At 36.8% G+C, this 14,520-nt stretch overlaps 1 protein-coding gene across 1 annotated transcript; it reads right to left on the bottom strand.

Moving 5' to 3' along the window:
- Window positions 1-7,199: 7,199 nt before the first annotated feature.
- Window positions 7,200-8,147, bottom strand: LOC136175791 (olfactory receptor 51L1-like). The gene has a single exon (XM_065946009.1). It carries the CDS (start codon window positions 8,145-8,147, stop codon window positions 7,200-7,202), a length of 948 nt encoding a protein of 315 aa, XP_065802081.1.
- Window positions 8,148-14,520: the final 6,373 nt, after the last annotated feature.

The following is a 14,520-nucleotide window of genomic DNA, read 5'->3' as shown; positions in this document are numbered from 1 at the left end:
AACTATATTAGTTGAAATGATTTTATAAGAATGACTACATTTATCTTGGTCTACATGGTAGTCAAGGATTCCACTGTGATTCCTATTTCTTATAGTTAAACTATAATGGTTTTCCTATCCTCTTTAAAATATATTAGTATCATCTCTTTATATTTAAATTTCTTAAAATTTATCCTCATCAGTTAAGTGAATAGGCCTTTATAACATTTGGATCTATGACATGACAATTTTGGAAATTATTTTTAGTTTAAAATCTCTCAGTTTTCCTCTTTCTCTGTCCATAACTCCTCCCTTACTTGACATATGGTTTTCTGGGTTGATCTTTTATGTATATTTTTCTTTATTTAATGTTTTTAATCATGGTTTCCTTTTTCCTGATATTCTGAAATATACATGTATATTTCATGAAATATATATGATATTCTGAAATATACATATTTTTTTAATTTATCTGCCTATACTTATATTGACTTATATTGACTTATTTCTTATTTTTTAAGAACTGTTTGGTCATCTGAGAAAGACTTCAGAATTTTGAAAACCTTTTATTTTTTCTCAGTTTGTGAATAGTGACACTTAAAAGATGTCAAACAAATGAAAACAAAAAACTTTAGTATTGATGAGCTGAGTATCTCTTATTATTGAGAATTTTGTTTAGATGTATTCTACAATGAAATTCCTAACACTGATTGACCAAATTTGATAGGCCTACTAACCACATCATAGACTGTGTCATGACAGGCATTGTAAAATGGAGCTCTATTCCTATAAAGCATGGAAAGAAGAATAGTTTATGTTCCTTCTAAGCAGTTGGTTTCTAAGAGGGAAGATACAAAAGAAACTGCATTCAGAAGAATAGACTATTTTATTAGTCTCAAAACCCAGATCAGTAAGTCAGTCTTCATGTGAAAAGAAAAGGGTTCAAGAGTGAAGAACCCAGAAGATTTAGGGGTAAATAAATATATAGCTAATGGGAAAATATATATAGCAATTGCTAAGAAAAGTTCTCTTAAAAATTAACATCATTTTATTTTTTTTTTCATTTATTTTTATTAGTTGGAGGCTAATTACTTTACAGTATTGTAGTGGTTTTTGCCATACATTGACATGAATCAGCCATGGATTTACATGTGTTCCCCATCCCGATCCACCCTCCCACCTCCCTCCCCATCCCATCCCTCTGGCTCCTCCCAGTGCACCAGCCCTGAGCACTTGTCATAAAAATTTTTTTCTACTAATTTATAATTTTCAAATATTTACTTTTCATGCTATCCTGTCCTTGTTTTTGAAAATGATTTCTTAAATCTTTAGCTTTTTTTAAAGTAATATTGAGGTAATTTTTTTTTTCCTAATTTCATTTACTTTGTACTGGGATATAGTTGGTTTATAATATATTATTTCAAGGGTACAACATAGTCAATATTTTTTATAGATTAGACTCCATTTGAAATTATTATTAATATAATATATTGGCTATATTCCCTGTACTATACAATATGGCCATGTAGTTTATCTATTTTATACATTGTAGTTTGTGCCCTTTAGTCTCCTAATAGAGAAATTAAACTGGAGGAGAAATTAAAATGGAGGAAGTCTTGTTCAGGCTTCAGAAGTAGGAGAGCAGGCCTCTGACCTTGCTTCTGACCTGCCTATACACTGCTCAGTTTGTTTGCTTGTAAGCACAGCAAGTCAGGCAAGGGATAATAAAGGGGGTGGGTCTTGGAATTCTTGAGCCCTTGGAGGTCTGGCTAACTGCGCACCCGGGGTTTATCTTATGTTATCTTTCAACATGAGATAAAACAAACACTGTCAAAAGGTTAAAATAAAACCAGGGCATTATTTTTGTGCACAAACTGATGATGATATTAGTTTGTGGCCTGCGATGATAAGTGGGAACCCCTGAAACCAATTTGAAGTCTCATCTGTAGAGTGGATGCCCTGCCTGGGACCTTTTCCCACTTTGGGACTTCAGATTGCTGTTAATGAGGGACTTCTCTGCACTGGTTAACATGGATGTTGGTTGGCTCAATTTGGTGTGTATGTGCTGTTAGTCTTTCCTGTTATTTCTATTTATCTTCTTTTAATGACTGTATATTGAAATTAAGTCAAAGAACCCTCCAAAAAATATTGAAATTGTTTATTGTGTGTAATAAGTGGTTTATTTTGTTAATGATTCCTTTGAACTTGAAACAAAAGGAAAACTTTCAGCAAAAAATTCCCTACTCCTCCTACTTGCCTCCCCCATCTCTCTGCTCTCCCCATTGGTAACCACTAACTTGATCTCTATATCTGTGAATCTGCTTTTGTCTTATTATATTCATGCATTTTTAAAGATAATTTTCTTTTGGCCCTGTATAATTTTCTTGGAGGATGTAACTCAGGGGTAGAGCAGTTTTCCTGACTGCAGTTTTCTTTGCTATCATATTTATGATGATTCTGAATTTACCTTTTATTTAAAGGTAAGCTGGTTGAAAATTTTGTATAGTGTGTGGATCTTTTCATAATTAAGCATGGATGATAATTGATTATGGCCTTTATTATGATTTTCCTTTCCTTTAGCTTACTGTGTGCAGGTCTGTAGTCTGAGTCCATTTTCTTTCTCCAGGTGTAAAAAACATGCCCATTAGATTATGCCAGAGGATAAATATCCAACTACCTTTTGTTTCTTTCTTTTACTTACCTATTTGGTCTCCTCCCCTTTGGAATAAGAGACAGATTAGGTTATGATTGTATGCAGACTTCCAGTGATGTTATTCCTCTGATTTTAGCACCATGTCTCACAATTCAGGTGTTGAGAAGATCCTGGTCTCTATTTGCTAATAGCCAGAGGCTGTTAACAGCCAGAGGCTGTTGTCAGAGGCTACTGATATGATGTATTTGAAAATGCATTCGAGTGTTTCATTTGTATGTGGGATTCATCTAAAAAGGAAAGAGGTGTATATAGTATACAGCTTCTAATATTTGAGCAATTCATGACATAGAGTTAATCACATTACTTTGGGATATGGCAGAAAAGGCCCTTCACATTTTCTAGAAATGCAGATTTGGGGGCTTTACCTAAGGAATTCTATTAGGTACTGAATGAATCTAAAATGTATATTATTTGAGTAAATTTTCCTAAGGATATTCTTTGAGTATGAACAGTCTGGTGATCCTGTATGGTATGTGAGAGCAATTCAAAAGTAAATTATAGTTTCATCAAACTCCTTAAAGAGGACCTGGAAAACAAAAGTGAGAAAAATCCTCTCTGCAGGATTCTGCAGTGTATTGGTCATCTACCTTGTGTGGAAAAAGAAGTGGCTTCACGTTAATTTATAAATAAACACATAAACACATTCAAGTGTATTTTCTGGTTGGTCAATAGCCTTAACAGGGAATGATTAGAAGATCAGTATCAAGAAACATAGGGGTAGAGGCATGAGAAGTAGCACAAAGAGTGAAGGTGTTTGAGTCACATTGTAACATACCAGATAACCCAGTCAAACAGATCTAAATTGACAACAACCAGTGTCTGTCATTACCCATAGAGAACAGTGGTCTTTAAATAGGGTAGCCATGGTAACAGTGATAGAGACCATGCATGGGCCCAGCTTTATGGACTATCATTCATCAAAGTTCATCCCTCTACTCCTGCCAGTGCTGAATACCCAAACCTTAGCAAGAGACCAGTAATAAACCCCAATATGGCACCATCTTCCAAGAAGACCAACCAATTGGTGGCAATTTGGTTACATTAGACATTTATACTCTAAAAAAGGCAGCATTTCATTGGAAATATTTTCTAAGCATGGGTTTGACTTTCCTACCCAGAGTCTCACTCATCATCCGAACGACTATGGAATGCTCAATACATTGATACCCTGGAGAAGCTAGTAGGGGCTTCTTTCATAGCTCACTCGGTAAAGAATCTGCCTGCAATGCAGGAGACCTGCGTTCTATTCCTGGGTGGGGAAAATCCTCTGAAGAGGGAAATGGCAGCCCACTCCAGTATTCTCCCCTGGAGAATCCCATAGAGAGAGAAGCCTGGCCAGCTACAGTCCATGGGATCACAAGAGTCAGACGTGACTTAGCCACTAAACCACCACCACTACCACCCTGGAGAAGGAAACAGCAACCCCCTCCAGTATTCTTGCCTGGAGAATCCCATGGACAGAGGAACCTGGTGGACTTCAATCCATGGGGTTGCACAGAGTCAGACACAACTGAAGCAACTGAGCAGCCGCAATACATTGATATAGAATTTGCATAATATCATATAGAAACAAGGGACCCATTTTACAACAAGAGGTGTTCAGTGAGTTACAGCAGTGGACACATGCCCATGAGATGCCTTGATTATTTCTTATACTATTAAGCTGGCAAACCAATGAAGTGGTAGGTTTACCTATTGTATGTATGTCTTAGTTGTCAGCTTATAAATTGCTATCTACAATGATGCATAAACCATCCAGGATATAGTACACACTCTAAGTTATCAATTATTCTAAAGAAAGAACATATGTGTCTGAAAAACAGAAGTGTAAATGTTTCCATTTACCACCATCTTATTATTTGTTTTATAGGTAATTTGTTCTTTCCCCCTTTTCCCACTTTTCCTATATTTCTAATGAATTGAATAGTATTATGATTTAATATAACCACTTATTTATTTATTACCTATACCTTTTTTAGATGTATATATTAGTAACACCTTCAGAATTTTTAGTATACATCTTTAGCTTATCATTATCTACTTTCCTGTAATGTAGCATTTTGCATATAGAATAAGAATCATACTAACAGTTAAAGAAAATAAGAATCTTATAAGAATATACTAATATTACCCACATCTTGGTCTTTTTGCTATTTTTGTCATGTATTTTATTTCTACCTATGTAACTAATACCACAATGCATTGTTATTATCTTTGCTGTCAGTTATCCTTTAATATTGTATTGCTGCTCTGTTTGAGTTAAATTGTTTCAGCTGCTAAATATATGATATTGTCTTTACTTGGCCCTCATTTCTGAAGAATGTTTTTGCTGAGTATAGCATTTTAGGGTGTTTGGTTGCTATTCCTGCCTTTTCTAGTACTATGAATATATAGCGCCACTGTCTTTTGGGTTGCACGATTTCTGGCAAGAAGGCTGTCTTCATTCTTATCTTTGTCTTTCTGTAAATTTGTTATCATTTTTCTGTAAGCTTTCAGACAGTTCCACTGTTTTTAAGCAAATTGATTAGGATGTGCTTCTCTATGGTTTTATTCATATTCTTTTCCAGATTGTGTTTATTGAACTTCTTGGATTGTGGACTTAGTTTTATTAAACTCAGGAAACAAACTGTTGTTTATACTTTTCTTTTTTGTTCTCTTCTGTTTTTAAATTTCCAGTTATGTGCATATATTAGCATAATCATCTGCAGTATTTCAAAGATGTTTAGTTCATTTTTTAGTCTATTCCCTCTCATTTAAATACATTCAGTATGCTTTTCATCTCTCCCATACTAATTTTCATTCTAGAACTTAAATTTCATCTTTAAAAAGATCATAGCTCTATTTAATATGTTAATGCCTTCCTTTACAGTCATGAATATAGTGATCATATTTATATATTTTTAATGTCCTCGTCTACTTATCCCATCATTAGTCTTATCTAGGCGTATGTTTCTATGGATTGATTCATCAATGTGGATTTTGCTATTACTCATCTTTCCATGTCTTACATTTTTTATTGAATTTTATACATTGTAAATTTTATACTGTTGAGCAAAAGATTTTTTTTATTTCTCTAAATATAAATTTTATCTTTATTTTGTGTGTAATAAAATTACATACAAATGGTTTAATTCTTTCAAGACTTTTCTTTATACAAGGTTAGCAATAACCAAGACAGTTTTTAGTTTAGGGATAATTTGCCTATTGCTAAGGCAATGGTCTTCTAAATATACAAACAGATGTTCTGCATATTACAAAGTTTTTCTACTCTGGCTATGAGAATATAAACTCTTCTCAGTCATATAGAAAGTTTAAAAAATCATTCCATCTATTCCTTCCTGATGGTTTTTTCCCAGTGTCAGTAGTTCCTTCACAAGCATACAATGATCAATACACAACTGAAGACCTCTGAAGAATGTCCTACGGATCACCTATCTGTCTATGTGAAACTTTCTGCTCTCTGTTACTCTGCCTGTTAATTCAGGGAGACCACCAGACTCTGTTAGGGTTCTGCTCACTTCAAGACTCAATAAATTTCCAATAAATAGGCTAGGGCAATCACCAGGCTCACCTCATTTATCCCCTTCTCTTAGAAATCACTCTTTGTTACCTTTTACCCAACTTCTTAGAACTATTCTTTCATACACTTTCCACATTATCTGTTGTTTAAACTGAGTGACTATATCTGATCTTTGTTGCTCCATCACAGCAATGAAGAGAAATTGGATCTTTATTTTGTATATAATTGTTTGCTTCATTGTTTTAATCCCAAATTATAATCTGAATGTGTGGGTGAACACACTCTAAAACCATCAGTGTTCCAGATTTAGTCTCATTCCCTTGATCTCAGAGGAATGAATGCCTGTTTTGATATTTCAACTTATTATATGTCAACCTTGAGTGAGTAATCATGGCCTATATGTTTATCTCAACACTAGAAAGTGAGCATGATTCTAATATCTATACAAGGGAATAGCTGAAGAGGAAACTAAGGTATAAGCAAAGGATAAAGGGAAAAAAGTCAGTTACAGTGATGATATTAGGCAGAGTAAAGATTGGGTTTGGTAAGGTCTTTAAAATTTCAGGCCCAATACATACCAAGCATAGATTATTAAAACAAACAAAAGTTTGCACAAAATTCTGGCACTTGACAAAGGAATAACTAATCACGGACTAACAATGAATGATAACCACATTTGAGTCTTTGGATTAAGAGATTTCAACTGATTTATTATTTTTAAAAACTGTAAAACATGCTTTATATCAGTTTGTTTTGTTATATTGAAATCTTCATAACATATTTGTGAAGTGATCTTCATGTAATGCTGGAATATAATCAGACCAAGGATAAAATCCCAAATTTACCAAGAAAAAAATAAAAACCTGGAAATAGAATAAAAATTAGGGAATTCTCCAAAATCACATATCTAATATGTTGCAGAGTTAAGATTCCAGTGGAGAAAATCTTCCTCCAAATCAGTGTTAACTGATGAAAATCAGATGTTTTCTAAAGCTTCTTTCTTTGCCTAAACATGTGAAAAATTCCTAGACGAATCTGCTTGGTCCTGACACTGTAGATAATGGGGTTAAGTACTGGTGGGAGAAGCAGGTAAATATCCGCCATGAGAATATGAACTGTGGGAGGCAAATGTTTCCCAAAGCGATGGACCATGCATACACCAATTAGAGGGACGAAGAAGATAAGTACCACACATACATGGGATAAACAAGTATTGAGTGCCTTTAGTCGTTCTTCATGAGATGCAATCCCAAGAATAGCATGGAGAATTAGGACATAGGAGAGGAGTATGAGAACTGAGTCTGCGCCCAATGTGATAATGACCACACACAACCCATAGATGTTGTTGACACTGGCATCAGAGCAGGATAATTTAAGAATATCCTGATGCAGGCAAAAAGGGTGGCTGAGGACATTAGCACGGCAGTAATGGTAGCGCCTTAGTAATAGGGGTGTAGGCATCACTACTCCTGCACTTCGTATCAAGCAGCCTAGGCCTATCTTTCCAATGACATCATTGGTGAGGATGCTCGAGTAGTGCAGGGGACGATAGATAGCCACGAAGCGATCAAAAGCTATGGCCAGCAGCACTGAAGACTCCAAGAATGTGAATGTGTGGATGAAGAAGAGCTGAGCAAAGCAAGCCCCTATTTGAATTTCCAGGGCTTCCCACCATAACACAGCTAATATTGTAGGGAGTGTAGACATGGACATGCCCAGGTCAGTTATTGCCAAGAAGGACAACAAATAATACATGGGGTGGTGGAGTGAAGACTCACTCCACACAACAGAGAGGATGGTGATGTTGCCTATAAATGCCACCAGGTATACAAGACAGAATGGAATTGAGAGCCAAGCATGAGCAGATTTTAGTTCATGGAAACCACGTAAGAGGAAGATGGGTTCCATAACATTACTGTTATTCCAGACCACCATGGTGGTCATTCAGAAGCCCTTTAGGTGTAAGAGATGAGAGAGTCAGAGTTGACAAAGTCACAGGCTAGTGCAATTCACATCAATGAGTAAATTCCACCACAGTCATGCAAAATCAATGTTCAGGATGTTCCAAATGGCTTACACAGATATCAATATGAAGAACAGCCTCTGAATCACCTGTGCAGGAAGAGTTTATAGAACATGAAATCTGTTCACAACTGCATACACAGACATGTGATCTCTGCTACTTGTCCTACTGCTTAGTCTATGCACCTCTGTTCATGTATCACAGAAAATCCAAGGTTACCTTGTGTCTACAAAGAAAGAAGAGTTATTTCTACTCAGTATTACAAGCCTCTTTGTGTCTCCAAAATTAATCTTTTATGCTACATTTTGAACTAATACTTCAGTCATTCCCAGAGGAAATGGAGAATAAAAGATGGATGTTAATTCCATTAGTGTCTTCTCATCTCCCATGCTGGATTCTAAGAATACCTATTAGTATCTAGTCTCTAAGGAGATTAGAGGCCAGTCTAGGAAGCATGTCATTTCTTTCTGCTTATTATTGAATGACCCCACCTCAAACGCCATCTTTTCTCACTACTCCCTGGGCATCTTCGATCAATTGCCAACACCTTCTAATTCTCTGCAATGTCTCTCTGACTCCGTTTTTGTGACTTTATTAAATGATTGCCTGAGTCTGTGTCTCTTGATGCCTCCTAGTCTCTGTAAGTAACTTTTAACTGTTTTCTGGTTCCATATCTTTTTGACACTCACTTTCTCAGTCTTAAAGATTCTGTTCAATTGTATATGATCCATGACATGAAACAGAACCTTATAGATGTTTTTTCTTTAGTAAGAACATTAAAGGAATCCCTATAAATACCTCCCTTTATCCTCGCTCTCTGCCTTGGAATTCTCAAAGTATTGGAGGAATATTCATCTTATTTAAGAAATGTTCAAAAAAATTTGCTAAAGGCAAAGGAGAAAAGGAAAGATATACTCATTTGAATGCAGAGTTCCAAAGAAAAGCAAGCAAAGATAAGAAAGCCTTCCTTGGTGATCAGTGGAAAGATACAGAGGAAAACAGTAGAATGGGAAAGACTAGAGATCTCTTCAAGAAAACTAGACATACCAAGGAAACATTTCATGCAAAGATGGGCTCAATAAAGGACAGAAATGGTAGGGACCTAACAGAAGCAAAAGATTTTAAGAGGAGGTGGCAAGGAGAAGGCAGAAGAGGTGGCAGAAGAACTGTATAAAAAAGATCTTTACAACCCAGATAATCACAATGGTGTGATCACTCACCCAGAGCCAGACATCCTGGAATGCGAAGCCAAGTGGGCCTTAGGAATCATCACTACGAGCAAAGCTAGTGGAGGTGACAGAATTCCAGTTGAGCTATTTCAAATCCTAAAAGATTATGCTGTGAAAATGTTGCACTCAATATGCCAGCAAATTTGGAAAACTCAGCAGTGGCCACAGAACTGGAAAAGGTCAGTTTTCATTCCAATCCCAAAGAAAGGCAATCCCAAAGAATGTTCGGACTTCCACAGAATTGCACTCATCTCACACGCTAGTAAAGTAATGCTCAAAATTCTCCAAGCCAGGCTTCAGCAGAATGTGAACCATGAACTTCCACATGGTCAAGCTGGATCTAGAAAAGGCAGAGGAACCAGAGATAAAATTGCCAACATCCGTTGGATCATTGAAAAAGCAATAAAAACACATTCCAGAAAAAAAATCTACTTCTGCTTTATTGACTACACCAAAGCCTTTACTGTGTGGATCACAAAAATCTGTGGAAAATTCTCCAAGAGATGGGAATACGAGACCACCTGACCTGCCTCCTGAGAAATCTGTATGCAGGTCAAGAAGCAACAGTTAGAACTGGACATGGAACAACAGATTGGTTCCAAATTGGGAAAGGAGTACATCAAGGCTGTATATTTTCACCCTGCTTATTTAGCTTATATGCAGAGTACATCCTGTGAAATTCTGGGCTGGATGAAACACATGCTGGAATCAAGGTTGCAGAGAGAAATATCAGTAACCTCAGACTTCCAGATGACAGCACCCTTTTGGCAGAAAGTGAAGAAGAACTGAAGAGGCTCTTGATGAAAATGAAAAAGGAGTGAAAAACTTGGCTTAAAACTCAGTATTGAATAAATTAAGATCATAGCATCTGGTCCCATCACTTCATGGCAAATAGATGGGGAAACAATGACAAAGTTTATTTTTTTGGGGTGGGGGCTCCAGAATCACTGCAGATGGAGACTGCAGCCTTGAAATTAAAAGACACTTGCTCCTTGGAAGAAAAGTTATGACCAACCTAGACAGCATATTAAAAAGCAGAGACATTACTTTGCCAACAATGGCCCATCTAGTCAAAGCTATGGTTTTTCCAGTAGTCATGTATGGATGTGAGAGTTGGACTATAAAGAAGGCTGAATGCTGAAGAATTGATGCTTTTGAGCTATTGTGTTGGAGAAGACTCTTGAGAGTCCCTTGAACTGCAAGGAGATCTAACCAGTCAATCCTATAGAAAATCAGTCCTGAATATTCATTGGAAGGGCTGATGTTGAAGCTGAAACCCCTATACTTTAGCCACCTAATGTGAAGAACTGCCCCCTGGAAAAGGCCTGGATGCTGGGAAAGATTGAAGGCAGGAGGAGAAGGGAACAACAGAGGATGAGATGTTTGGATGGCATCACCGACTTGATGGACATGAGTTTGAGCAAGCTCCTGGTGTTGTTGATATACAGGGAAGCCTGGGGTGCTACAGTCCATGGGGTCACAAAGAGTTAGACACGACTGAGTGACTGAACTAAACTGAAACATACACCCAATGGACTTTCATGCATAAGAGATAGGGAGATAGGAAACAAAAGTATATATATTTATATTTACAAAGAGAGAAAAATAGGAGACAGTGGCTTTTAAACCCTGGAAGAGCAAATGCTATTATAAAACCTGATACCTAGCACTAACACTGACCTTTATTCTTCCTTTACTCTTGACCGTTGAAAAGGTACATCTGATCATTCTTGTCTTTCTATTTTGGAGAGATAACATATCATAGTGGCTAAAAGCATAGAGATAGGAGTCCTATTATGAGGTCTTAAAATTCTTCTTCACCACATCCTACTTCAATAACTTTGGGCAAAATGCTTGATTGTTCTATGCCTCAGTTTTCTTATATGTTAATAAGGATAGTAATAGTACTCCCTTTAAGGACTGACAAATAAAGATTTTCAAAATGATGACATTTACTACTTTGATTCTGTGACTCGCATTTCACATTGCAACTGATACTGCCATTGTCCTTTTCTCTCCTGTTTGTCTTTTACTATGTTTTCACTTCCTTTTTCTTTATTGCTGTCTGCTTCTGTCTCTTAATAGTCCTTGCCCCTTTCCCCTCAGTCACACTGTCTTTCACAAGTCTACTGTTTTTTTCTATGAGTTTCTCTCTTTGCTTTGTCCAGTAAGAATATTATTTCTTTCTTTCTTCTGTATTTCTATCACTGTCTCTTGTTCTGCTTTTGTATATATCTCTACCTTCTTAGATGGAGAACTTAATATTCTACTCACAGTAAATCCTTCCACTGAGTATTCTTCTGGAATCCTGGCTTGTCAGAAACACTGGTTTGTCCAGAGTGTTTTGACTGTAGCTCACTTTCTATTTAAGCTTCCTGATTCACTGTTTCTCTATAAAACATCCAGTTACCCCATGAGGAAAGGCATGAGGTAAAGTTTTAGTGTCTCAAGAGGCCCCAAGATACAAGCAAGGTGGAAACAACTCCAAATTACCATTGTGCAGGGCTCCAACTTCACTTTTTGATGCTTTTCAGCTCTGAGTCTCCTGAAAAGAGACTGGAGTTCCCCAGATGACTCAGTGGTAAAGAATCCACCTGCCAAACAGGAGACACAGGATACACAGGTTTGATCCCTGCATCAGGAAGGTCCCCTGGAGAAGAAAATGGCAACCTACTCCAGTATTCTTGCCTGGGAGATCCCATGGATGGAGAAGCCTGGTGGGCTACAGTCCACGGGGTCACAAACAGTTGGACACAACTTAGCAACCAAACAAATAGCAGCTCGTGAAACAGGGTATTTGATTATAATCCAAGATACAATACATATTAGTTCCAATGTCATTTAAATCTTCCAGTTATTTTTTTTAATGTAAATTGCATGATGATCTTTTCCTGATTGGGACTATAAAGAATAATTATGACTATTCTATTACACAGAGAAATTAAGTTTCACCATTATCTTTAAAATTATGAAATGTTGTACCTGAGCTATAGTTTTAAAAAATTGTTTCTGTACTGCTAGAAACTGAATAAATGTATTCTATATTTAAGATATTTAAAGCTTTTTCAGCTTTCTCGGGTATGTATTTATTCATATATTTATGTACACTATAATATCTTATGGCATTATTCAGATAAGTCAGATATTGCCCTTGTCCACAGTCTGATTGAGAAATTTGCATGGTACCAAAATTTTGTATGATACAAGCTGCAAGATGAGGACTTTGTGAAAAAGTGAAGTGGCACAAATTATACTCAGGAGAAAGCAATATCAAGGAAAGCTTCACTGAGGATGGGCACAAGCAGAGAAGAGAAAGAAAATTTCAGAAAATGCAAATGCCTGATGCAAAGATACCAATAAATGAGAAACTGTGGTATCTTCTAGGAAATGCAAATAACATTAGTGATTGGACAATAGGACTATTGGTTCAATCAGAGTGCTCATCATGAATAGAAACAATTTCCAATTATAACATATGAACTTTATTGAGTAGAAAGCAAAAAAAAAAAAGCATACATGCATTTTAAGTAGAATAAAAAAATTTTAATTTTTGATGATCATGCTGACAGCCATGATAAAACCTTATTTAAATGTGGAAAACTTTAGGAAGGAAGATTGATCAGAAGGTCATTGCAAAGGGCCAAACAGAAGATAATGTGTACTTCATTCTCCCCATAAATCACACTCTTTGTCCTTCTTTGTTCTGCTACCACTGATTAAAAATGACTCATAGTATGTCATATCGGGACCAATAAGTATTGCATTTTTCCTTCTTATTCCCTTGTTTATTTTATTTTTTTTTACCTTTCATTTATTTTTATTAGTTGAAGGCTAATTACTCTACAATACTGTAGTGGGTTTTGGCATACATTGACATGAATCAGCCATGGATGTACATGTATTCCCCATCCCAATCCCCCCTCCCACCTCCCTCTCTACCCAATCCCTCTGGGTCTTCCCAGTGCACCAGGCCCGAGCACTTGTCTCATGCATCCAACCTGGGCTGGTGATCTGTTTCACTATAGATAATATACATGTTTTGATACTGTTCTTTCGAAACATCCCACCCTCGTCTTCTCCCACAGAGTCCAAAAGTCTGTTCTGTACATCTGTGTCTCTTTTTCTGTTTTACAAATAGGGTTATCATTACCATCTTTCTAAATTCCATATATATGTGTTAGTATGCTTTAATGGTCTTTATCTTTCTGGCTTACTTCACTCTGTATAATGGGCTCCAGTTTCATCCATCTTATTAGAACTGATTCAAATGAATTTTTTTTAATGGCTGAGTAATATTCCATGGTGTATATGTACCACAGCTTCCTTATCCATTCGTCTGCTGATGGGCATCTAGGTTGCTTCGATGTCCTGGCTATTATAAACAGTGCTGCGATGAACATTGGGGTGCACGTGTCTCTTTCAGTTCTGGTTTCCTTGGTGTGTATGCCCAGAAGTGGTATTGCTGGGTCATATGGAAGTTCTATTTCCAGTTTTTTAAGAAATCTCCACACTGTTCTCCATAGCGGCTGTACTAGTAGTAAGTGATTGTTGTATTTAAAACAATAAGTGTGTTGCTACAATAATATTACATTGTTGAGAGTCTGGATTTTGTTGTCTTCCTTTTGATGTTACACGTTTTTTTGGCATTTAGTTATTTATGAATCAACTCTATCCCTTCAAGGGCTTCCCTGCTAGCTCAGTTGGTAAAGCATCCTCCTGCAATGCAGAAGACCCTGATTGATTCCTGGGTTGGGAAGATGTGCTGGAGAAGGGATAGGCTATCTACTCCAGTATTCTTGGGCTTCCCTTGTGACTCAGCTGGTAAAGAATCTGCCAGCAATGCGGGGGACCTGGGTTTGATCCCTGGGTTGGGAAGATTCTCTGGAGAAGGGAAGGGCTACCCATTCAAGTATTCTGGCCTAGAGACGTCCTTCCACTGTATAGTTCATAGTGTTGCAAAGAGTTGGACACGACTGAGCGACTTTCACTTTCTATCCCTTCAAGTCTTGTTAATTAGAGTAGGCATAGCATTGACCAAACTCCAAGGGTAAAGAAG

This window comes from Muntiacus reevesi, chromosome 9 (genome assembly GCF_963930625.1).
Source record: "Muntiacus reevesi chromosome 9, mMunRee1.1, whole genome shotgun sequence".
NCBI classification, from domain to species: domain Eukaryota; kingdom Metazoa; phylum Chordata; class Mammalia; order Artiodactyla; family Cervidae; genus Muntiacus; species Muntiacus reevesi.
The sequence above is the reverse complement of the archived record's forward strand: the minus strand, read 5'-3'. Positions and strand labels throughout refer to the sequence as shown.